This window comes from Dendropsophus ebraccatus, chromosome 5 (assembly GCF_027789765.1).
Source record: "Dendropsophus ebraccatus isolate aDenEbr1 chromosome 5, aDenEbr1.pat, whole genome shotgun sequence".
NCBI classification, from domain to species: Eukaryota; Metazoa; Chordata; class Amphibia; order Anura; family Hylidae; genus Dendropsophus; species Dendropsophus ebraccatus.
Window position 1 is genome coordinate 108,413,717 of NC_091458.1, and position 26,332 is coordinate 108,440,048.

General features: G+C 41.2%; 1 protein-coding gene across 1 annotated transcript; it reads left to right on the forward strand.

Moving 5' to 3' along the window:
- Nucleotides 1-5,508: 5,508 nt before the first annotated feature.
- Nucleotides 5,509-21,324, forward strand: IL18RAP (interleukin 18 receptor accessory protein). The gene is made up of 10 exons (XM_069972423.1): nucleotides 5,509-5,649; nucleotides 8,103-8,343; nucleotides 9,163-9,328; nucleotides 10,177-10,354; nucleotides 11,725-11,793; nucleotides 12,694-12,814; nucleotides 13,880-14,037; nucleotides 18,349-18,492; nucleotides 19,595-19,783; nucleotides 20,867-21,324. Exons 1-10 carry the CDS (start codon nucleotides 5,571-5,573, stop codon nucleotides 21,202-21,204), a joined length of 1,683 nt encoding a protein of 560 aa, XP_069828524.1. The 5' UTR covers nucleotides 5,509-5,570; the 3' UTR covers nucleotides 21,205-21,324.
- The last annotated feature ends 5,008 nt before the right edge of the window (nucleotides 21,325-26,332 follow it).

The window sequence follows — 26,332 nt, forward strand, 5'->3', positions numbered from 1 at the left end:
CTGCATGGGACCGGAGCTCCAGGAGGGAGAGAGACTGCTGGGGATCGCTGTGAGATATGAGTAGGCTTTTATTATTTTGTTTTTAATTCTACATGAGGGAGGCTGCACAGAGGGGGCTATGTATTGGGGGGATGCTGCACAGAGCGGGGCTATGTATTGGGGGGTGCTCCACAGAGGGGGGCTATGTATTGTGGGGGGATGCTGCATAGAGGGGCTATGTATTGTGGGGGGATGCTGCACAGAGGGGGGCTATGTATTATGGGGGGATGCTGCACAGAGGGGCTATGTATTGGGGGGAATGCTGCACAGAGGGGGCTATGTATTGGGGGATGCTGCACAGAGGGGGCTATGTATTGTGGGGGATGTTGCACAGAGGGGGGCTATGTATTGGGGGGATGCTGCACAGAGGGGCTATGAATTGTGGGGGGGATGCTGCAGAGAGGGGGCTGTGTATTAGGGGAAAGCTGCACAGAGGGGGGCTATGTATTGTGGGGGGATGCTGCACAGAGGGGCTATGTATATGGGGGGATGCTGCACAGAGGGGGGCTATGTATTGTGGGGGGATGCTGCACAGAGGGGCTATGTATTGTGGGGGGGTATGCTGCACAGAGGGGCTATGTATTGTGGGGGAATGCTGCACAGAGGGGGCTATGTATTGTGGGGGAATGCTGCACAGAGGGGCTATGTATTGTGGGGGGGGGGGGGGTATGCTGCACAGAGGGGGCTATGTATTGTGGGGAATGCTGCACAGAGGGGCTATGTATTGGGGGATGCTGCACAGAGGGGGCTATGTATTGGGGGATGCTGCACAGAGGGGGCTATGTATTGTGGGGAATGCTGCACAGAGGGGCTATGTATTGGGGGGATGCTGCACAGAGGGGCTATGTATTGGGGGGATGCTGCACAGAGGGGCTATGTATTGGGGGGGATGCTGCACAGAGGGGCTATGTATTGGGGGGGATGCTGCACAGAGGGGCTATGTATTGGGGGATGCTGCACAGAGGGGCTATGTATTGGGGGGATGCTGCACAGAGGGGGCTATGCATTCTGATCTTCCATACAGCATCCAGTGTACAATACACCTAGGATCCTCCAACTATAACAGCTGCAGACACTACAACTCCCAGCATTTACTGACAGTCTACAGCTCTTAGAATATGTTGGGATTTGTAGTACAGTGAATAGACAATCCTCTGATAACAACTGGCGCTGTAGAGATTTATTGTTGGACCTTCAGGATCCTCTACATAGCAATCATTTTTAAAGGGTCATCCTCTCAGAAACTACAACTCTCATTATTCCCTGAGAGATTTAGTGTAGGGTATTCTGAGAGTTCTAGTTCGACTGAAAACATGTTATTCATTAGGAAGTTGTCACAGATACTGATGAATCAAGGAAAGGGTCGGGTCAGCATGTCCTGTCTCACTGGTTCTTTATTGGTGGGCCCCAAGGATCATTTCCTCTGGTGGGCCCCAGGTACCCCAGTCCGACACTGCCTGCAGGCTCTCTTCTCTCATATAAGGCTGTGCACCATGCTAAGGGCTGCAGCGCTGATGTAGTAAGAAGTCTCCTTGGGCACTGTGTAGGGGAGGGGGTCCTGCTTACTAATATGGGCAGGGAGTTGGAGGGGGTCCTGCTTACTTATATGGGCAGGGAGTTGGAGGGGGGCCTGCTTAATACTGTGTGCAGAGTGGAAAGTAGGGTAACCTGTTTACTACTATGTGGGGATAGGTGCTTGCTTACCACTTTGTGGGGAAGGGGCTGTAGGAGGGGTCCTGCTTACTATTAAGGTATGTTCACACTGAGTAAATGTGGGGGAATTTCAAATTCCGCTGTGGAATCCCACCTGTCTCAGTGTGCCATAGCCTGTCTATGAGAGGGCTTGAACGCCTCTGCTCCCCACGCTAAGAATTGACATGAATTCCGCCACATTTACTCAGTGTGAACATACCCTTATGTGGAGAGGGTGGCCCGCTTACTATTGTGTGGAAAGAGCCTGGGGGTTTCTGCTTACCACAGAATAGAAGGTCTTAGTTTTACACATAGTGGTGAGAATGAAAACTGCAAGATTTCAGGACTATTGCATAATATAGACCATAAAGTAGAAAATTAGAATTACCATACCTTACCATAACCATAGCTGCCTAAGTACTCCCAGCTACAAATTGACTCTTTGTTTCTTGGGTTCACATTTATTTTTGACAGATTAATCCAGTGAGGTACAAGTTTTGCACTCCAATATCTTTGTGAATACCCAATTCATTGCATGTTTCCATGTCTAGTACAACTATAGATTGCTACCCTTTAATTCAAGTTCCAGAGAAAACAGTTGTCAAATTACACATTTCAGAGACAACAAATGTACTTTATAGACTGTGCTCAAAAGGTCCATAACATTTTTTTTTGTCTGAGAAGGCTTCACCGCAGTATACAAACACATTGTATTACTCCAAATAAAATTTAGTGGACGCATACATTTACTATGAAGAAGACAACCTTTCCAGTAATTTACTACTATATGTTTATGCAGTATGTAGGTCATAGCTTGTTTTCTAGGTCAGATACTTGCCACTTGCAACCACAGAGTGCAGGTGAGACATGGGTTGATTCCTTTTGAAATATTAGAACCTAACAAAGTATATCTTGGTGATATTTTCCTGCCATTCTACTTGCTGCATTTTCATTGAAAATCTATATGACCCACAAAATGGTGCAGTTACAGCATGCTCTCATATGACTATGGTGACGGGGAGATTAAAAAGTTACAGCTCTTGGCAACAAAGATAAATAAAATTGGTAATTTAGGTTGGTCAAAATAGGTTGGTTACTAAAAGGTTAATAATAGAGATGAGCGAACCGGGTTCGGGTTCGAGTCGATCCGAACCCGAGCGTTCGGTATTTGATTAGCGGGGGCTGCTGAACTTGGATAAAGCTCTAAGGTTGTCTGGAAAACATGGATTCAGCCAATGACTATATCCATGTTTTCCACATAGCCTTAAGGCTTTATCCAACTTCAGCAGCCACCGCTAATCAAATGCCGAAAGTTTGGGTTCGGATCGACTCGAGCATGCTCGAGGTTCGCTCATCTCTAGTTAATAACCAAATGCACAAAAATACAGACATATGACTACTGTATCCTGAGGTGTTTCCACTTTTTTTTTTTTAGAGGAACACATCCGGTCACCACTATTATTATTAAAATTAAGAACATTGTTTTTTGTTTTTTTTTTTAACTTTGGGTATTGCATTCTCTCCACTTTTTATGACAGGTCTGACCATATTTCATGCAGAATATTCACTACACTAACAATAACTTAGTAATCACTGTGAATATTAAACTTTGGCAAAATAGGGCCGTCACTGCCAGGGTGCCAGTCTTTATCAAATTCAACTAAAAAACTTGGTGCATTATTAGTGAGTGATTACCACTCACATTATTACCACATGGTATATACTAATGGGGCAGAGAGAGTCGCAGTTGGAAGAAATCATCATGATTGTCTAAGCGAGAGGAAGAAAAAAAACAGAGAGAGAACAACTCTGATTAAATATCCAGCTGCCAGTACGTCACTGGATGTAGCTGTAATTACTTACAGTAGCCAGGTGCCACCCCCTTTAGGTAGGTGCCCCCTGTGGGTAGCTGGTGCCCTCAGTAAGTATATCCTTTGTGTGATGAATATGGACGGCCCTGTCCCTATTCATGAGTGTGTAGTTATATTATATGTGGTTATGAAAGTGAAACACTATAGACTGTTATGTGTATTCCACTCACTATACTTTAGCTTGTCCAAACATCATAAACTCTGAGCAGTTTATTGAGGGTCTCTGGTCAGGAAACACTAGGCCTGGTTTATTGAGGGTCTCAGGAAACCTGGAGTTCTTATCTACTTCAAAGAATGGATAGACCCACTGAAGCACAACACCCCCCAACCATAGGACAATGGTTCAATTAAAGGACATATGCAATGAGGTGTCCCTGGTCCTTCCCCATTATCACCTAATCAGCCAATTAGGGACAACTCATTATCTTAATCACCTGTTGGGTGGCTCGGAAATCTGAGCTGAGTTTTGACTGTATAAAATATGGTGCCAACAGCTAAACTTGGTGGCAGTGGAGGGGGTCAGTCTGACTGAGCTGCGATCCATGATTTCCCCTACCCCCTGGGAAGGCAACAACTATTGTAAGTGTTAGATAGTTTCTGCTTATTTCTCCCTTTTATTTTATACTGTTATTGCATGTATGTGTGTCATCTTATTTACCTTATTTTTGTAAGCACTGTACCTTTTTGTCTATTAAAGCTTAAAACTTTAATAAGTTTGTTCCTTGTATGCTCTAAGAATCCATAGCCTTTGGATGTTGTGTTTTAACCCTGTGAGAGCCAGTGAGTGGTGTTGTGGGCTGACAGTGTCCTTTCACACTTAATTTGAAAGGTGGTGGCAGCGTGTGTGTTGGGGTGTGATTTATGCTCAATATGCTACCTGAGTGGAAGGTGAGTGCAAGATTGAGTGAGTGGAAATAGATTAACCCCTTGCAGTGGCATCCCCGTCACGTGCTAGTAAGTGTGTACGTGACACTTTGCTTTAGGTAGTTGCCCACCTGCAGGTCATGTGATAATCGTCCCATGGAATAGGAGGCAACAATCAGACGACATTGTTCATGTCGGCTGATGGTTGAAGTCGTGGTTGAAGACATGTTGAAAGACAAATGACTTATATAGCAGCGATCTGCTGCCATCTCTCCGTGGAATAGAAGTAGCGGCAGACCGCCGCTATCCTCTATGGGCTGCCTGGACGATCAGCGATCACCCGGGCAGCCCCCTGCATCTCCCTTAGGCCCTCGCCGGACTCACCCGCTCGCTGCTTCCGCGTGGAATAGTAGTGTCAGCCAGCGGGGAACAAGGAGCGTTCACAGTGCTAGTTTGCTCCTCACTGTCGGCCCGTGGAATCTTACTTGTGGAAGATATCACAACAAAATTGCAATGTACGATAACTGCTAAGGCAGCCAATGCGACTATTGGCTGGAGCGTTGCCTGAGGCAAGAACTTCAGTCTGCCTAATGGACACAGCCCTGAGAAGGTCATCACCCCCCCCCCCCCCATAGCCTGACAGATTTATTTTGACAGACAGTACTATAAAGTATAGCTAAACTCTACATCAGCTCATTGCTTGTGTATATTCGAGTTCTTAGGCACAAAGGCAGCCAAAGATATACCACATATAGTGTTCTTTTTAGTCCTTTGGTGTGTGAAATCCTATCTTTAGTACATTTCTATCTTTTATCTTTAGTATATTTCCCACACTGTGTTTCACCAGAGCATTTATAGTATTCTATTGCATAACATCCATTGCGCATTGTGAAAACTAGAACGTAAACTCCATACATTTCCTATAAAATACAGTGAAATGAATCATCATGTGTCATGTTGTAATGACGACAGATTTTCTTTGTCAGATCCTCCTTCTGGGCGTCTGCTCTAAGGAGAAGGAAGTGCTTCTAGACATCTGTGTCTCTTCTTCTCTCATGCAACAGATAGCTGCAATCTCTTTTACTATATAGTAGAATGTAAAACATGTTTAGCAAACTCTGGCTACTCCTGACTTTTATCTACAGTATAAAGCACTCAGCTTTAGGACAGGCTGGCGTATCAGGTAAGCGCAATGCTTTACAGAGATTATATAGCGCAGCAGATGTTCACAACATGACTGCTCTTACCTGCATTTTACTTTGCTTAGTTTAGATGCTAGTTAGATTCCAATGTAGAAGAGACCAATGTTGTTAAAGTTTTTTGTACAGAAAAAGGAAAAACAACAATTTGATTTTCATTGTATATAAATATAAACATGTCCATATTATCATATATGTTTGCATGCTTACATTTGGTGGTGTAACTATGCCATGCAAGTGGCAGGGCTGGTATAGCAATGGGGCATTTGAGCACCTTAGAAATTAGAGGCCAGTTTTGACCTCAACCTCTGTTTCTTCTATAGTCATGCTATTCTTTACTTTATAAGTAGTATTCATTAGTATTAGTATAAATTGTAATGTTGATGATGACATTTGTGAAAGAATTTTTTTTTTTTATACAGTAGTTTTACTATTTGAATCCATAATACATGTATGTATTAAATATAAGCTACTATACATTGTAAAGAAGACCATACTGAATCTGGTTAGTTAGGAAAACAGAATACAGCATGAGAGAAGGTATAAGACGTGTGTTTTTGCTGATATTCTCCTATGAGATGAGACGTATGCTATGTAGAAACAATGAGACAAAATAGAGTTGGCACATAGGATGTAAATACCTGCTTACCAAATACAGGAAATCCAGGTCTCCTCTATTAGCTTTACTTGTTCAAAACAGTTGCTATCGTTCCTGAGTAGGTGATCACTGTCACTGCAAAGAGAAACATGGTCAAAATACATTGCTTTCTTTTATATGAAACCTTTTCTGGGCATAGTACTGTAAACTGGAAGGAATACTCTCTCTCTGTATAATTATATATATATATATATATATATATATATATATATAATGAAGGAGTAGAACGGCACTGTGCAGACTTCCAGTCAGTGAGCTTCCAGCTCGTGGGTGCACGACTCCAGGTAACCGACCCCCAGTACCAATAAATATATATTTATATTTACATTACCAGCTGGCAGGTACCCTTTAAAATTTTAACAAGGAAATCCCCTACATGGCTCAGTTTGGCATTATCAAAGATGAGTGTTGTGTACCTTTATTATTGCGGGCAGAAATGCTGATTGACAATGGGGCTGATCACAACATGGATCTGCTGGATTTGAGAGGCAAATAAGACATACTTAAATACACATGGGATTTTGCTGGCATTTCCTGCAGGGTTGTCACATAAGAATAAGGGAAGGTTCACACTGCATCTTTACAGTCCAATTAACAGATCCGTTTTTAAATTGTTACTTTTAAAGTACAGAAAAACGTGGCTAGCTAAAAAATTTGTGCTAACCCCCCCCCCCCCCCCCCCCAAATTGGATCCATTTCAATCATTTTTTTTAATAATGAGAAGTAACGAAGAAAAGAATGAAAAACTGCACTCACCGGCATAGATGACAACTTCTTTGTTCCTTATGCATGTGCGGACATTGTGGAGCAGACGGGGTCCGTTGAAGCGCAGTTGTGCGAAACAAGTCTGTTACCCGCACCCAGCTGGCGTCTGCTCCACAATGTCCGCACATACATAAGGAATAAAGACATTGTCCTCTATGCCGGGGAGTGCAGTTTTTCCATTCTTTTCTTCGTTACCTCTCAGCATAAGGACTGTCTTTCTACTAGCACCGCCGAGCATATCCCCAATTATTACCTGTTTGCAGTAGGGAGCGGCTCCAGACTGTAGTGCCAACCACTCTTTGCTTTGTTGTTCTATGGATTTTTTTTATAATGTAAGTCAATGGAAAACAAATCCAAACGGATACACACTATTGCATCTGTTTTTCCCCCCATAAAAAAAATATGTTAAACGGACTGCAAAAATGCAGTGTGAACCTGCCCTTAGTGGGGAGCAACAGGGTCCAAGTAGCCTTGGACCTTGGATATGACATAAATTATAGCTAAGGCTCAAACTACTTGAGATCAGCTACCTCATCAGGCAGTATGGTCATTAGGATCCACATTCCTCAAATAATTGTGTCTTCCAGAGGGCGGGATATTACATACAGTAAATTGCAATAACCCTTTAGGCTGTGTTCCCACTATGATCATTATTAGTGGCAGTCAATATTAGGAGATGGCCATCTTTCTTGTTATGTTCCCAAAGTGGGAACATAGCCTTAATCCTGTGGCCTGTTTTAGTTATTCAGTATGGCTGATGAACACTGCTTTACCTGTGAACTTAAGGCATTATGTTCATTGCATCTGGGGCATGTGTCTGTACTCTAGGCTGACCATGAAGTTTGGTTAAGTTGTCCAGAAATAATTAAAGGAATAGATCAAAATGATCAATCCTCATAATAGATCCAGTTGTTAGTGTGATAATTGTCCCTTATCATTTTCGGATGTATAACTTTCAATCTGCACCATCACTCATTACAAGGATTTTTATTCTCTTTTGTGATATTTTTTTAGACTGCTTAGACAAAGAACCACATTATCGATATCTAGTATATGCTGAAGAAATTGTATACTTCCAGTGTTCACCATCCTATAATCTACTAAAAACGGAAAAGAACACAGTTAAGTGGTTCATACAAAGTCCTGACAAAGGTCTTGAAGAAGTGAAAAGCAGAAATGACATGAATGTGAACGAGAATGGAACTCTTCAGATATCCACATTGGAAAGGAGTCACTCTGGCACATACATATGCCAGTAAGTAAACTGACAGAGTAAGAAATGCACACGCACAACATTCAAGGGGGTTTCTCATCTGGGCATGTTATAACAAATTGATCACTCGGGGCATGAACCTATAAGGGTCATGTGACCAATGTTCCCTCTTAGCTTGGAACCCTGGAAAGGATATGCCATAACTAAGGGATTGTGTTGGGACTGACCACTGACCCCTGCGATCTCAAGTATGGGGATGCCGAAATTCCCACTAAATGGAGCATGCATGCTGCTTCATTTATCCACTACAGGGCTTCCAAAGAGACACAAATGCAGTTTTCATTTTCTTTGGCTGCTCTGTAGAGAATGAATGAAACAGTAGTGCCCATGTGTGACCAGCAGCTCCATTTAAGCAGGGATTTCAGGGGTCCCCACACCTGCCATCTCTTAATTATGTCCTATACCTTGGATAGGGCATAACTACTCCAGATGGGAATACTCCTTTAGGCTATGTTCACACACAGTATTTTTGCTCAGTATTTTGGTGGTTGTTTTGAAATAACGGCCATTAATTGCAGTTAAATGACAGCCATTCACTCAATTTCAATAGTGTGGGAACATAACCTTTCTGTGTTTTCAATCCACTCCTGGTTTTAGTTGAAAATGATAACCAAAATACTGACCAAAAACACTGTGTGTGAACATAGCCTTAACTTGAAATTCTAGATCAGACCAGATAAACAGGGTTAAATCATGTTTGGGTAGTATAATAGATCACTCAAAATTTCTTTTGTCTTATGTCATTACTTCCTTATATTATCTTGTATGTCAGTTACCATTTTTTCTACCCTGTTAATACAGAATGAGAAATCTCTGCATGAAAATATTAGTACGTGTCGAAGGAAAGGAAAACTGTTTAAAATATGGCTCTAGAAATTTTTATTTTACAACCGCTGAAAAGCCATCTATCTCATGTCCTTCACTAAATTGTAAAGGGACCATTTTTACAAACGTCACATGGTACAAGGTGAGTTTTATTAAATTAGTTGTAGTAAGTTGTATTCCCTAATCTGGCATAAATGTAGGCATAAAGGAATAGTCATGATTAAAAAAAAAAAGTACTGTATACACTGTGGACAATATATTACATATCAGAAGAATTCATTGCGGAAAAATTTACAACACCACCCAGGGATCTAGGGGTACTAGTGATAAAATGTATTCTTATTGACAAGAAAGTATATTTTACTGTAGAAAACTTTTAAATTAATTGGTGATCTCTGAATGGATTTTTTTATTTTATTATTGCATTGTACTTAAGTCTGGTCGTTAATTATCTCGCTCAGGGAAAGAGATAAAAGTAGGAAACTAAGGGCCCTATTACATGAAGTGATGTAAGGAGGAAGAGAGTACCGACCTGTCAGATCTGTTCTGGCTTCCTCCTCGTTCTCTGCTATTACACGCACAGACATCATGCGTGGAGGAGCGGGTTATGGGGTCAGGGTGGGAGCTGTGGGAGGAGATCAGCCTTTTCTATATGTGAAAACATGCAGGCTGCAGAAAAGAAACTGAGCTAAATTTTTTAAAAAGATGGAATTTTTTTTAACCATAATAAGTACATTTCGTTAATAAATTTTTTTTTTATTCAAAGGTGTCCATAGCCTTTAAGTCAATATTGTGCATGGGCTTTTTAATTTCAAGAACTATATTGCCTGCAAATAATGGAGAGCCAAACTTTACTTTAAAAAAAAAAAAGGAATATGTTAAGAAATTACAGTAATTACAAAACTAAGAGATGCTGACTACTTATTTTTGTAGGATTGCTTGTTTATAAATATAATATTGACTGACCAAGGCTCCTAATTTTTATTTCAGAGTGTGAATTTTGAATCTGTGACATCTCCAACCCGCTTTTCTTTAAACATAAATAATAATGATATCAACTTCTCTTCAATATATCCAGAAGATTCTGGAATTTACACTTGTGATTATAATTTAGATGATAATGGTAATGAATGGATAATGAGAGCAACTCTTCAGGTTTTAGTTGGTGGTAAGTGCTTTCTGCTAAATCTGTAATATTTTATTACTGGTGGACACATGCAATAAAAATGATCTTCAGACCTGCAATACCCAGGACAGTACTTGCCATTATGTACCTGAGAGCCTGTGCCTAGAGCAGAAGTGTTATGGGGATAGCACTTAAAGGAGAACTCCGGGAACAATCAATTTTAAGATATGTTATTGCCCAATAAATGTTATGAAAATGACTAATAGACACTTATTTTGGAAAATGAACCTATGGTAGTTTTTTCCTGCACTTATTACAGCATGGCCTGTTCATTTCTCTGCAAAGTTGGTGACATCACGTTACATCAATTGCAGTCTGCTGCTGCTCCAGCGCTGGCATACAGACAGGTAGAGAGAGGCGCAGAGAGCTGGGGGAGGATGGAGGGGGTGATCCCCGCTGAGGGGAGAACTGTCAGGGATAGCGGGGAGCAGCGGGAGCCAGTGGCTGCTGGACTAGTGGTGCCGAGGGCCGCCGGCATACAGACAGGTGCAGGGAGCTGGGGGAGGATGGAAGGGCTGATCCCTTTAGTGGGACAGACTGGAGCAGCAGGAGCTGGCAATTTATGTGACGTGACATCACCAACTTTACAGAGACCTGAACACGCCATGCCGTAGTAAGTGCAGGGAAAATGCACTATAGGTGCGTTTCCCATAATAAGTGTCTATTAGTAATTTTCATGACATTTGTTGGGCAATAACATATCTTAATATTGATTTTTCTAGATACTAGAATATATAGAACTGCTGTGAAATTTGCCTGTAAATTTGCAGCTGCACAGGGCCAGACTTGCAGGCCTGGCACATAAACCCCAAGACGCAAACGCACAGAAAATTGCCAAATTGCTTGACAATACGCAACACAACAAGAAAAGCATTTAGTCCAGCCTTAAAAGGTCAGATCTGATAGAAACGTATAGTAATCAACTAGATTCAATATATAAGATCAGTCAAATAATAAATATAGTGAGGACTCATTAAGGGCATTGGCTGGGCTCCTAAATAAGCTAGGAAGTAGTCCAGATTTATTAGCCTTCAGGTTTAATGCCATATTTTAGAAGTGGTTGTACCTGGACACTCTATGGGGTTCTAGAAATGTTTGAAAGTGGTGTAATATTTTAAATGGAAACATAATTTCAATTCACCATAACCTATAATTAAGTTCTTAGAAAGCACTTCTGCCAATAGGGAGCATGACATCACTAGTTTTACTACCGTATATGCAGCTGTCAGATATGCGGGAATGTGAACACGCCCAAAAAGAACATCCTTACGAGAACTAAACTTTAATGCAAATGAATTGGACACATAAAATAAACAAAGTCTTTGTGCAATATATTTATATTTTTCTTGCAGTCCCAGATACACAAGAGCCCCCCAGAATAATAGGTCCAACCAATGGGACAGAAATCAAAGCAGAAATTGGTAAGATGCTAGTGATTTTACTGCTTTTTGCTAGACTGGTGCTTGGCCATGTAGCCAAGAGTAGCCATTACAAAGCTAAATGGTATCTATGGCCTCAATTGCATACTTGCATACACTATTGTACATTGCTTAAAATGTTTTTTCTCTGCATTGTAGACCTCACTTCTGGGATATTTCAGGAGAATGGAAGGCACCAATGATTGCTTAGACTATCCTCCCTCCCCCCCCCCCCCAACAAAAATAAATTAATAAAAAAATCGCACAATTTTTGCCCAAACACCCATGTTGCAAAAAGTGTGCAAATGTTTGCCACCTCTGCTACTCTCGCTAGCAAGGTGGAAAGAGGGCGGGGCAGTGGCCATGATTGTACGCAGAGAGGGTGTGGCCTTTTTATGCTCAAAATATATCAGAATTTACGCTGGCACACTGGTGTAAGTTGTTAGTAAATTTCAGATATCACAGACCACCCTATACCACACACCAAAATACACAGAGATTGTGATTTAAAGGTATCCTTTACTGATAAATGAAGAGGTATTAAACATTCTATACCTTAGAAGAGTAAACTGCTAAAACACAGACAATCTTGGTTCATGTCCCTATTTGTGTGTGAAAATGAAATGATGTATCCTTCATAATTATTTGTGTAAGATAGTCGATCCCTTTCAGTGCTTGCTGACAATAAATAGAAACAATCATTGTTTAAATGCCGACTGAAAACTCTTCTGTGTATGTTTAACTTCCACAAGTGCACAGTTTGTTAAATGGTACCTCTCACCATGGTGTCCTGAATAATGCTGGAGCTTTTGATACTACCTTGCTCGGACAGTGCCATCTTGCATTGTGCATTTAATAAACTTTTAATATAATATATTATAAATATTTTTTTTTCCTGATCAGGAAAACCCATCACATTAAGTTGTCAGATTCAGTTTGGCTTTGAAAGAAATTTTGATCCAATAATCAAATGGAGAGTACTGCATCTGGTCGAAGAGGAACATTCTGGAGGCCGTAAACTATGGTAAAATAAAATCTGACCATAAACTTGTAGCGTTGTTCAGTTGCTAGATTCTATTTTAAAGTGACTCTGTACCAACAATCTGACCCCCCCCCCCCAAACCACTTGTACCTTTAGATAGCTGCTTTTAATCCAAGATCTGTCCTTGGGTCAGTTTGGCAGGTGATGCAGTTATTGTCATAAAAACAACTTTTAATCCGGCAGCCCTGTGCCCAACGGCCAGGGCTTAGAGTATCTGTGCCCTAACTTTGCACCGTCCCTCCTCCCCACCCTCTTTATCATTAGGAATGCCACTGGAACATTTTCTCCATGCTGAACATTGCACAGGTGCCTTAATGATCCAGCCCATGTGCCGTGCTCACACAGCTGAGGAATAGGAGACAATCTGCCTGGAGCATTCCTAATGATGAGGAGGGCGGGGAGGAGGGATGGAGAGGTTGTGCCAGCCTAATGCATACACAATTTAAGCCCAGGCCATTGCGCACAGGGCTGCCAGTTTAAAAGTTGTTTTTTAGGACAATAACTGCATCAACTGCTGAACGGATCCCAGGACAGATCTTGGATTAAAAGCAGCTATCTGAAGGTACAAGCGGTTTGGTGGGGTCAGATTGTGGGTACAGAGTCGCTTTAACAGTTACATCATTTCCAGGCCACACCCCTTTTCCATAAGAAAAAGTGCTCAGCGAGAGTTTGATCAACACAGAGCAAAGCATGAGCATCATTCTTTTCAATCTAAATTTCTCTTTTTAATGCACTTTCATATGTACCCTAGCTCACAGGCTGCTTGTGCAAACACTTAGCATATTTATTATATGACTTTACCCTAACAAATGACACCTGCCAAAACACACAAAGTCAGCTATGTTTTTGTGTATGTTAAAAAATACGGATGCGTTTTGATCCATTTTTTATAATAAAAGTCAGTGGAAAAATGGATAAAAGGGCTGCATACAAATACATCCCTTTTTCCATTCTTTTTTAATCTTTTTTTTTTTTTTCTTTTGCAAAGACTGATGAAAAAAACGTAGTGTGAAACCAGCCTTATATAATTTTTCATTTTATTTTTAGTTTAAACAACACCAACCATCTGAAAGGATATGACTGTTTCTTCAATATGACGTTGGATAGAGTAACATCGAATGATCTACATACAATATTTCAGTGCTATGCTCAAAATTCAGTGGGCAATGTTACAACTACATTCAAGTTGTCCAAAAAAGAAACAGGTAATTGAAAACTTTGAGGAACATTGATGGAAATTTGCCTGTCAGGTTATATGGTGTACAGCAAGTCTATGGAGAGAGTGAAGGGTCGAGTAGGCAGAGGAAGACAGAGACACATACAGAGTCTACTCAAGAGCTTACTGTGCATGTTAGATTTTAATCTGGGGCTTATTTCACAGCTTATACTTCTCAGTACTGTTTTATAATGCCCACCTTGCTGCTCCTAATCTTTTAATTTGTGCTATAGAGATATAGGGAAGAAGGGTGTGTGTGGGAGACACCATGTGTGTGGGAGTCACCATTTTGTTGGCACCAGCATTCTGTTCTCTGGCTCTCTCATCCAGTCGCGTATCTGCATTCTGCTGAAGGAGGCAGCAGACTGAAGATTCAGTGGCTGGACCGGAGAGCAAGAGAACAGGATTCCAGTGTAGCAGGCTGGATTAACCCCCGTCCAGTTATACCCCGGGATATAAAATAGCCAAGGCCAAACTATACCCCTCCAGGCCTGAATATACCCCGGGGTATAAAAAACCTAGGCCAAACTATACCCAATGGGTAAAATAGCCTAGACCAAACTATACCCCTGGGTGTAACATAGCCCAAGGCCAGTAGACCCTAGGGAATAAACTCTATATTTGGGGGTGTAAACAGTCTAGGCCAGACTATATCCCTCCAAGTTATGTCACTGGTTTTATCACTTCTGGCCCAGGCCACAGTATACCCCAGGGGATATATATTTTATACCAGGGGGTGTAAAACAGCTTGGGCCAGAATATATCCCTCTAGGTCATAATGTGATCACTTCACCGGTTTTCTCACTTTATCTCTAACTTGTTGAAAATTGTGCAGATTTTTTTTTTTTTAATCATACTCACACAGCTGCTTCCTCTTGTTGGGAAATATTGTACAGAGCTTACATTGAGCTGACAGTAGATGGCGCTGTCCCGTCAGTGCATCATCTGCAGTAATTTTTTTTGAGCAGGAGGAGGTTTTTATGGGCTGCACAAAATTTTACAGTTGTTGCACAAAAATCTTCACTAGACGCCCTGATACATCTTGCACAATTTATTGCACAATTTTTGTCTAAGTCTGGGTTCACATCGCATTTTTTGCAGTCCGTTTTTTCATCCTTTTTTTTGCAAACAGAAAAACGGATCAAACCGAATCTTTTTTTAGTGTACACAAAAACGCGATCAACCATGTTTTTTGTGTACGCTTAAAAAAACGCATTCATTTTTATCATTTTTTTTTAACCGTTTCTTATTATGGAAGTTAATGGAAAAACTGATCAAAACGGAGGCACACAAACGCTTCCTTTTTTTCATCCATTTTGCAAAAAAACAGAGGGAAGGTGTGTGTGTGTGTGTGTGTGTGTGTGTGGGGGGGGGGGGGCAGTGTGAACCCAGCCTTAAACAGCTTGGCTACAAAGCTATGCTAGGGTAGGATTTTGCGCAAAAAAAATTAAATTTGTACATGATAAATCTAATGAAAACTAGTTAATAGAACAACCCCCGCAAAACCCATTATACGTCTAGCATAGATATTTATGAAGTGCACAAAATCTCCTTATTAGCTGAAAATAATAGTGCAAAATGATAAATGTCTCCTATGGGGGAGATTTTTCAAACATGGTGTAAAGTGAAACTTCCCCTAGCAACCAATCAGATTCCACTTTTCATTTCTCACAGACTCTTTGGAAAATAAAAGGTCAACTGAGACAGTTTTACTTTACACCAGGTTTGATAATATCCCCCTATGTGTTTAGATTTTTAACATAAAAACATAGAAGATTGTTGGCAGAAAAAGACCACTGGGTCAATCTAGTCTACCCTTTTAGTATTTCCCTTCCTATTATCTTAGGATTAGAGATGAGCGAGTAGTGAAATATTCGACTTTCGAGAATTTGAATCGAATAGGCACCGAGATTCGACTATTCGAACGAATATTCAATCCCATTATAGTGTATGGGAAAAAAATTCTCGCCATTCGGAAATCAAAATTCGACCACTTGGAGGTCACCAAGTCTCCCATGAAACCTCCCTAAACGATGCAAACACCTCTGGAATGACACTAGGACATTAGGGGGAGCATGCCTGGGTGCACCCAACACCCCAAAATCGCAGTATAATGCCACTTTCGGCAGTTGCGAAGGAAAAATATTTACGAACGGTTTACGGCAATGTTCACACATTTCATTCGCATTTCTTGCGCAGCGTTACATACAGGATTCCAATGTGCGTCTGTAGAGTGTCATGTTATTCGTGCGTATCACGCATCAGGCTGTACGAACGTTACTGGAACAGTATGTATGACGTGCCTTTTTGGGGGCTACTAGAACAATATGTATCACGTGCCTTTTACTGGGCATCAAGCACAATAGGTATCACTTGCCTTTTACTGGGAAACTGGCACAATAGATATTACTTGCCTTTTACTGGGCAACTGGCACAATAGGTATCACGTGCCTTTTACTGGGCAACTGGCACAATAGGTATATGGTTAACGTGCCCTTAGTGGGCTAAACCAGGGACACTATAAGCCACTTGTACACACAGGGTACTGGAATGAATACAGCTGCTGCTGAATTGCTTTGGATGCAGACTCCACAGATGACTTTTTTGATGGACATTAGCCCTGAAAAGGACTTTTGGGTTCTGTAGTAAGCCTTGCTAACCAAAATGCTATTAAAACCTCTCTCTCCCTGCTCGAACAACTCTCCCTGACTAGGTTGAAAGCACATCTGCAGTCGAGAGGCGGAAATCAAGTCTTAAATATTCAAGGTCATGTGGTTTAGCCATCCAATGAGGGTAGATGCCGTTTTCGCGCTGCGTGCGTTCTCCCAGGGTCCCTCAAGGCCTCTCTGCATGGTGATTGGATTAAAAAAAGCGTCAAGTGCAATGGGAGGGCTTCGAATGTTTGCCGCGTATTCAACACACTACTCGATTGTATTCGAATCTTTCGAATACCACAATATTTGATCGAATACCTACTCGATCGAATCGTATTCGCTCATCTCTACTTAGGATAGATATATGTTTATCCCAGGCATGTTTGAATTCTGTTATTGTAGATTTGCCAACCACATCTGCTGGACGTTTGTTCCAAGTGTCTGCTACTCTTTCAGTAAAGTAATATTTTCTCAAGTTGCATGTGATCTTTCCCCCAACTAACCTCTCACTGTGTCCTCTTGTTCTTGAAGTTTTTTTTTTTTTTACTAAAAACACTTCCTTCAGAACCTTTTTTAGTCCTTTAACATACTTAAAGGTTTCAATCATGTCCCCTCTGTTCCCTTCTTTCCTCCAGACTATACAGATTCAAATCCTTAACAGTCTAAGATTTACATCAGAAGCTTGTCACTTATCTCAGTAGACAAATGCCGAACCCCCAATAAAATGTTGAAAAATTAAGTAATTCTTGTGTCTATCACTCAATGCTACTGATTTCATGGGGGTATAAATTGGCCTGAGGTGGTATGAATTGGCCTAGGCCAAAATATACCCCGGAGTATAATCTAGCCTAGGCCATTTTAACCCCGGGTATAGTCTAGTCTGGGGGTATACTTTGGCCTGTTACACTGGATCACAGCAGCAGCAGCAGGTAAGTATGCACTGCTGTGTGATCTGGTAACTGACAGAATGGATATAGGTATTTTTGTGCTGTCAGTTTGCCTTTGTTGTCATCGGCCTCACATCCCCTGTTTACACAGGAAGATGTGCAGCAGATAATGAACAATTTTGAAGCCTTCTCTAAAGACACAATCAGCCAAGAATCGGGCATTTTTCTGGTTCTCAGCTGATCGCTGTCACTTTTACTAAGAGATCCTAATTTTCATGTCGTAAATAGAGATGAGCAAACCTGGAGCATGCTCGAGTCCATCCGAACCCGAACTTTCGGCATTTGATTAGCGGTGGCTGCTGAAGTTGGATAAAGCCCTAAGGCTATGTGGTAAACATGGATATAGTCATTGGCTGTATCCATGTTTTCCAGACAACCTTAGAGCTTTATCCAACTTCAGCAGCCACCGCTAATCAAATGCCGAAATTCCCGGTTCGCTCATCTCTAGTTGTAAACCTTGCAGGAAGGTATGGACTTTTCTGTAGAAAAATAAGCAGTTCCCAGTAGAGTCATTAGCTGGCATCTGGACAAGGCAGCACAACTTGACACAGCACCACATTAACTTGAATTACTATAGTAATAGGCACGGTTTAACAAACAGGATTTTTTCCCCTGCAGTGCTGCATTATACTCAACATTTTTGTATCAATTATATAATTTTGTATCAATTATATCAACATTTTTTTTTACTGCCAACAGATGCAGTGTTCCTGATATATATATTGTGTGCATCTGTAGCATTATTGCTGATCATGCTCATTTGTGCCGGAACAGTGTATGTATACTGGGTTGAAATAGTGTTGCTTTATCGCCATTATCTGTCAAAGGATGAAACAATTGGAGGTAAGATCTTTATCCTCTACCCTTGAAATAAATACATAACTGTGAGTAAAACATTATACTAAATTTTCTAAAAGGCATCATCAAAATTTAAGTTCTTATTTTACTGATAAAGTAATTATGAAATGGATGAATTGATTTAATAGCATAATTCAAGGACCTAAATACTCAAAAACCAATAAAAACCACTGCCCCAACCCCTTGCACACCTACAGCGTTATTCACGAAATATACAAACTGGGGGGGGGGGATTTATCAATGTTGCACCCCTGGCATACGCCAGGGAGAAGGTGCAGTTTCTTGCCCTTCTTGGCTTATGCCATCTGTAACTTCTGCTTGCTTAAAGGGCGAGCAGGGATGGTGCGGGGAGGACCTCCTGCACCAGATTTATGATGATTTACAACTGCTCGCAGGCAGAAATCATGATACAACTGTACACCTGCTTCTGAGATGTGTAGAAGAAGAAGTGTAGATTTGTGCCGCAATGTGTACGCCTCTTAGTAAACCCGTCCAGGGCTTTATTTAAGACTGGTGTATGAGTATGCCAGTTTTGATAAATGTCCCCCTATGAGTCAAACATGGTGAAGTGAAGCAATTGGTGCCTAAGGCTGGGTTAACACTATGTATATTTGAGGCTGTATTTGTGAGGCTGTATAGCAACCAAAACCAGGAGTGGATTGAAAACACAGAAAGGCTATGTTCACATAATGTTGTAATTGAGTGCATGGCCGTCATTTAATGGCAAATTTTTGCTGTTATTTTAAAACAACGGCTGTTATATTGAAATAATGGCAGTTATTTACCGTTATATGACGGCCATCCACTCAATTTCAACATTGTGTGAACAGAGCCTTTCTGTGTTTTCAATCCACTCCTGGTTTTGGTTGCTATGAGGACCTGACTTGAGGACCAAATACTGCCTGAAGTATACAGTGTGTGAACCCAGCTTTATAATAGTGTAATGAAAGTGTGTGTCTGTGTCTATGTATTTGTATGGGTTGGGGGTGTTTGTAGGGTTAAACCAATGTTTTCTGCATGTGACTGAGTATATATTTTTTCTGTCTAAATCCAATTGGTAAGTGATAACATAGCTATTTTTTTTTAGATAACAAAGACTTTGATGCCTTTATTTCATATGCAACCCAAACTTTTGAGTTTGGTGAAGAAATTACAGAAAACTTTTGTGACAACTATGAGGATGAGCAATTTGCAACACAGTTGTTACCAAGTGTACTAGAGGACAACTATAACTACAAACTCTGTATCTTGGAAAGGGATATTTTGCCAGGAGGAGGTAAGACAAGTCTACAGAATTATATCTTGGGTTATTAAAGGTACTTGAAAAAGAGGGGATAATACTGTTTCTTAATACTTGCGCATTTCTGCCACTTCTTTATCTTAATCAGTACGTTATAAAACTGCTGTACTATAAATATTACATGGCAATATTATACTCAATTACATTCTACAGGTAAAGTTTTGTCTGTCCAGGCATGATGGGAATTGTATTTTTGCCACAGCTGGAGGGCCGAAGGTTCCCCATCCCTGCCTTAGAACATTGAACACTGTCTGAATTTAGCTGTTCATTACTATTTCCACAACTTAAAAATCCAGTTTACCTCCAGGGAATATTAACACAATACTAGGCTGGTATTTTAAGTATGTTAGTCTAATCCCAGCTAGCAGGCTGCTTACATGCATGTACATGTATGAATCCATATAGCGTGTTGTGCAGGCAACTGGAAATACATCATTTAACCCTGTGTCAGAAAAAGGAAGCAGTACTGTAAAGAACAAACAGATCTTTTTCCGTGTTTTTATAAATAAGAGTTATATACCACCCTAGATGTGGGAGATATGTGTTTCCCTTATCGCAGAGACCAGGAAATGAGATAACTTAAAGGCGCAATGTCTTTTTACTTTGTCAACCCTGTGTGATATATTGGTTCTTTGAGAAAAATCACCCCAAAAATCCACTGTTTCTAGCTCGCATTGACTTCAATTCAGAATGTTTTTAAAAAGTTTGTTGTCTTTGAAAAACAATGCTGAAAAATCAGTGCTGAGAAAAGAAGTCACTCCGATCAGAAGCTCCCTTTGAAATCAATGGGAGCTTGACAAAAATGCCTGAAAAAACACATAAAAAACTACAGTACGTCAAACTCAACGCCAAAAACTGCAAAGTCTGGGCAGATTTATTTATTTATTTTTTTTCAGAGCCTGAGTTTTTGCCTGTGTGAACAAACTCTAAAAAACCCTAAAAACATTAACAAGTGGGACCTTCTATTGGGTGCTGGTGTAGAATCATGACATGTGTGCCATTTTTTCAGTGCTATGTGTTTATCCCATATTTACAGATTCTCATTTTAATTTTTTGCAGCCTATGTTGAAGATATTGCGAAGATCATTAAGAGAAGCCGGCGAGCTATTTTCGTACTGTCGCAGAGATACATCACAGGCCCACGCCTATTCGAGCTCCAGGCAGCTATTACATGCTCTCTGGAGGAACAGGAAAGCCTCAAACTGATTCTGATTAAGTTAAAGCCCTTTAAAGAACCAGAGACTTTACCTCACATAGTAAAAAAGGCTTTAAGAGCTCTTCCTACCCTCTCCTGGAAAGGGGACCTGAATAGTAAATCTGCTAATACTTCAAAATTTTGGAAAACAATCAGGTATTATATGCCAGTGAAAAAACACAAGGAAAGTGTAAGAATATGATTTCTTTTGTATAATTTTTAAATAGAAAATACATAAGTTATTAAGACAATGCATTTGTGTTTCATACTAAGTAAATAAAGTGCACAAAATCTAGATCACCTCTCCTTAAAGGGGTTGTCCGGCGATAAAAAATTATTCACAGAATAACACACATTACAAAGTTATACAACTTTGTAATGTATGTTATGTCTGTGAATGGCCCCCTTCCCCGTGTTTCCCCCCACCCACGCTAGACCCGGAAGTGTGGTGCATTATACTCACCGCATCTCGTGTCGTCCACGGTCTCCAATCCTCAGCAGTGACGTCTTCTTCGGGAGGCCGGCGGATCTTCCCGAGTGCCGGCCGCCCTCTGCAGCGTCATCCGAAGCTCAGCCGCGATTGGCTGAGCATAACTGTGCTCAGCCAATCGCGGCTGAGCAGCTGATGACGTGGCCGCGTCATCAGCCGCTCAGCCGCGATTGGCACAGTACACTTCCGGGTACACGGGTGGGGGTGGTGGGACACGGGGAAGGGGGCCATTCACAGACATAACATACATAACAAATTTGTATAACTTTGTAATGTGTGTTATTCTGTGAATAATTTTTTATCGTTGGACAACCCCTTTAAGGTGCTCAGATCCACATGTGGCTCAATCTGACTCCAAGTCACAGTGACTTTCTTCATTCTGTTCATTAAAATCTGCAACATACCTTCCACAGAACTTCAAGTTTGATATGAAGATGTGTTTTGAGCACATGCACTCTTTGTCATAGATCCATATGTTTCATGCAAGAGGCTAGCACCCCACTAAGGACAAAAGGAACTACTACTTGGACCTCATACTAAGTTTTCTGCAACCTCTACATAAAATTAACACAATGAAAAGACATAGACTATAATCCATGCAATTTGGAGGGTCTGACCCTGGTATTTGGTCTTAAATGGTAACAGACAGCTATAAAAGTCCCAATATGCCTACATGTCTACAAAGCTAGCCTGTTTCTCCGATAATAAGACAGTGTCTTATATACATTTTTGCTAACAAAGATGCAGTATGTCTTATTTTCAGGGGATGTCTTATTTTTCCCCTCCCCTTCCCCCACCCAGCCCCCTTTCCCCTCTCAAGAATACTCAGCAAAGTCCTGGGCCCTCGGTGTACTTGCTGCATACAGGAGCAATGCTGAGTGACATCACCCAGCAGCAGGACCTCTGGTGTGCGTCAGGACGTGACCTCTGGTGTGCATCAGGACGTGAACTTGGGCGTGCGTCAGGACGTGGTGGCCATTGACCAGCAGTATGCCTGTGGCACCGACGGTGAAGGACCACATGGGGCTGGTGGTGTACGTTGGCGGGGGGTCTTATTTTTCGGGGGTGCCTTATTTTAAGCTATCGTGTAAATCCTCCACTATGCCTTATTTACAGAGGATGTCTTAATTTCAGGGAAACACGGTATGCAAGTGCAGTGAGACTATTCATACCTTTATTGTAATTATCGATGGGTGCAATCACCCGAAAATGCTTTTTATTGCTGTTGTACAGTTTCAAACAGGTGTGGCCTGGGCAGTTTAATGCATTTCAGTGCCCTGCCCATGCCTTGATGAAAAATATTTTTTTTTAGTTGATTGCAGCCTTGGTCAACTACAATAAAGGTATGGCTAGTCTTTCTGCTTACATAACTATGTAGTTTTCTAGCTGTTTTTAAGATAAAAAAATCTTCCTAAGCCCGTATTTGCACATGCAGGTTTTTTTTCAGTATTCATATCACTTTTCATGCAGTCTTTTGTGCCAAAGACAAATGTGAATACAAAGAAGAGAGAGATGTCTTTTCCTCATTTTTATGTATGTATGTATGTATGTATGTATGAATGAATGAATGAATGAATGTATGAATGTACATTTATAAATCCAGCCTCCAATGTAGCATCTTGTGCATAAAGCGGTGAAAAGCTTCTAGCAATATTGTGGATTGTAAATAAATTAAGTGTCTTTGAAATAAACAAAAAGTGTAAAAAATATATGCATGCTCATCCTATGTGTTTTCTGATGTGGATCAAATAACCTGTATAACAGAGAAGTATTTCAAGAGGTTTCCCAACCTGTAAATTGGTTTTAAAAGGTTGCTCAGGCAGGTAAGGAGAGGAGCTGGGAAGCCATACTTACCTCCCTCCCCCATGTGTCTGTAATGAAGCCCTGCTCCCCACACTTTATGGTTAGCAGTAAGCGTGAGGCATGCCTGTCAGACAATCAGCAGGTGAAGCAGGAAGCAGGGGTCTATTACAGATGTGTGGCAGGCAGAAAGGGAGATTAGTATTGCTTCCCCACTCTCCTTCTTACTTGCCTTATCACCATTTTAAAACTAACTTACGGGCTAGAAAACCCCTTTAACAGAAACATCATAGTGAGAAGGCTAGGTGCTGCAATACAGGAACTGTTACATTTGTTTGCCTACTACCAGATGTTATTCTTTACATTAGAACATATGCAGTAACTTTTGACATGACCTAAACATGTCAGGAGTTACTGATTGCACTGGGTCTCACTCCTTAGACCCGTTGTGATTCTGAAATTCAAAGCCTATGAGAGGACAGCATTGTAAAATAGTAAAAAAAATCTGCTCCTGTTCAAAACAGGAGAGCCACAAGCAGATTTAAAATCTGCTTAAGATACTGTATCTCTTGTGACCTTATAGATTGCAAGTGTGGTGTCCCACCACAAGTGTTTCATGTTTCTATCTTACACCTGTCGCTAAAGCTTCTTACTCTAGGTTCAGTGGTGATGAAGGTAGTATTCTAGAGTTTCACCACTAGATGTCAGTATTTTGTATGAATGTTCTTATGTATTTCACAGCTGAAGCTAACAAAGGGTTACTGTTTTATGTGTGCCATGTGCTTTTGCTGACCTATAGGAGATGTTTTTTCCTTCTAATCTATCACTCTTCTCCTTTTTCTTGCACACATTCCTTTCCACCATTCACAGGCCCCTTACATAGTCCTGAAGGAAGTTACTTGGTGGGAGGAGGTGTAGTGTCAGCTCTACCCAGATTCTCGAGGGAGAGGGACACACAGAACAGACGTCCCTGTTGCAGCCAAGCCAGGGTCTGGCTCTGCCAGGACCCTTGTCCGGGACAAGTCAGTTCAGTTCAGACAGGCTGTTTAGTGAGTTGAGTCTAAGACATGTGTGTGTGCAGATGTGACTAGAGACACTCCGTTCTTTCAGTATTGCTACTATATCTACTATGCAATGCTAGACACTACAGAGGGAGAAGAGTCTGGGAATATCCTAGCCCATGCCGTGAACCAGTCTAAAAGGTGCAGGGCAGTATCCTGATACACAAGAAGAACTAGCCTGAATAGGACAAAGCTACCAGAGGGTCTACATATCCAATCTTGCCTCAGAATCTTAGTTTCACCCAGATAACCACATCTGGGGTTTGTATCACCCTAGTGCTTGTAAGTGCTTGTAAGCACCACTACTCTACTCTACTTCTGCAAGCATCTCCTCAGCACAAACGAGTTCAAGCACTACAGTCTGTGTAAAGATTTATCCATTTGCTGCCAAAGTGTATTGTACTATTAAGAGATTGCACAGTAAAGCTGTTATATTTTTACATCACTGGGACTCAGTCATCCTTTCCTCAGCGCCAGCACCTATACACACTAGCCGCACAACTTTCTGTGGGTGATGGTACCGATAGTCCGGGTGGACTACCGTGACAAGAGCCCAAGAGACCCATCATAGCTTTGCAGGTCACCAACCATTTCTGTGGGTATGCAGTCAGCCACTTTACAAAGCAGGTACTAACATCACACCTGTGTGCTGGACTAGCACTGACGTCATGACAATATCATCGCTGGCTAAACTGTATCATACCATTGATAACATCCACCAACCAGTGGCATCCATCTCACTCCTGTACACGACACAAGACCCATGGAAAGTAAGACAAAGAAACTACCCCAAAGGCAATGTAATAAATAACGATTTAAAGTTATCAAACTGTGTAAAGGCCATATTAGACAGCCTCTTTTGCTGAAAAAGGGTATGCGCACACTGAGGAATTGTAGCGGATAACTTGCCGCGGATTCCGCCGCTCGCTCCCACTTGACTCTCCATCCATGCCATAGACTCCACCGTTGATTTAAAAACAATCTTTTTCTCTAAAGTACCCATTTAAAGGTTGTGATGAGTTGGGGTCTTTATGCTGAGATCCCACACATCAATTGTTTGGTATAGCTAGTTTATATAGCCCTTCTGCTGCAGGGAGACATATTCAATGCAAGCCTGGAAGTGAAGCACACAGCTGTGCACTTCTCCCAGATATATTTAGAGATCGATAAGGGTCTCATGTCTGTGTGATTTGTCGGCAGTAACACTTTAAACACCTTCAATGAAAAAGGAAAGTCTACACTTCAATTACATAATGATAATTTTGAAATATTTAGTGGTGCCTTTGATTACGAGCATAATTTGTTCCAGGACCATGCTTGTAATCCAAATCCACTCTTAAACCAAAGCAAATTTTCCTATAAGAAGTCACTAAAATGCAGACAATTGGTTCCACACCCCAAAAATAAATTATTTTTTATTCTGAATAACATGTAGAACAGATGAAAGAAACAATGAGAAACAGCTAAATATGTCATAATATAAGTACTGTGCAGTATAGCAACCAGCATGTGGTGTATAAATGTATAGTAAGTGCATAAACCTGAAAAAACAGCAGCAGTTTGAATATACAGGATGGAACTGCAGATCCCAATAATGCAGTAGGGTAGTACAACAGGCTAGATTAGAGATGCAGGGCTGCTCTCAGAGGTCTGTGTTGTCCCATGACAGCAAGGAATAAGTGGTGTGTTCAGCATGGACCAATCAGGAAGTGAGAATCACAGAGCTGGACAGGGGGACAGTGACATAAACTCTTCTATACAGCAGTGTCAATGGCGGAGTGTAAGTGCAATCACGTTATAGCAGCTGCAGTGTGTATAGCTGAGTGTAAGTGCCAGCACATTACAGCAACGGTGTTTATAGCTGAGTGTACGTGCAAGCACATTATAGCAGCAGTGTATAGCTGAGTGTGAGGGCAGGCACATTATAGTAGGAATGGAAAGGATGGGAGACACACGGGCTGACAGAGATTGCAGGGAGC

Coding starts and splice junctions, on each gene's coding strand:
- IL18RAP (XM_069972423.1), top strand. CDS start 5,571: ATGTTTAGCAAACTCTGGCTACTCCTGACTTTTATCTACAGTATAAAG. Junction 11,794..12,693: donor AGAAATCAAAGCAGAAATTG/GTAAGATGCTAG, acceptor TTTCCTGATCAG/GAAAACCCATCACATTAAGT. Junction 19,784..20,866: donor GGATATTTTGCCAGGAGGAG/GTAAGACAAGTC, acceptor AATTTTTTGCAG/CCTATGTTGAAGATATTGCG.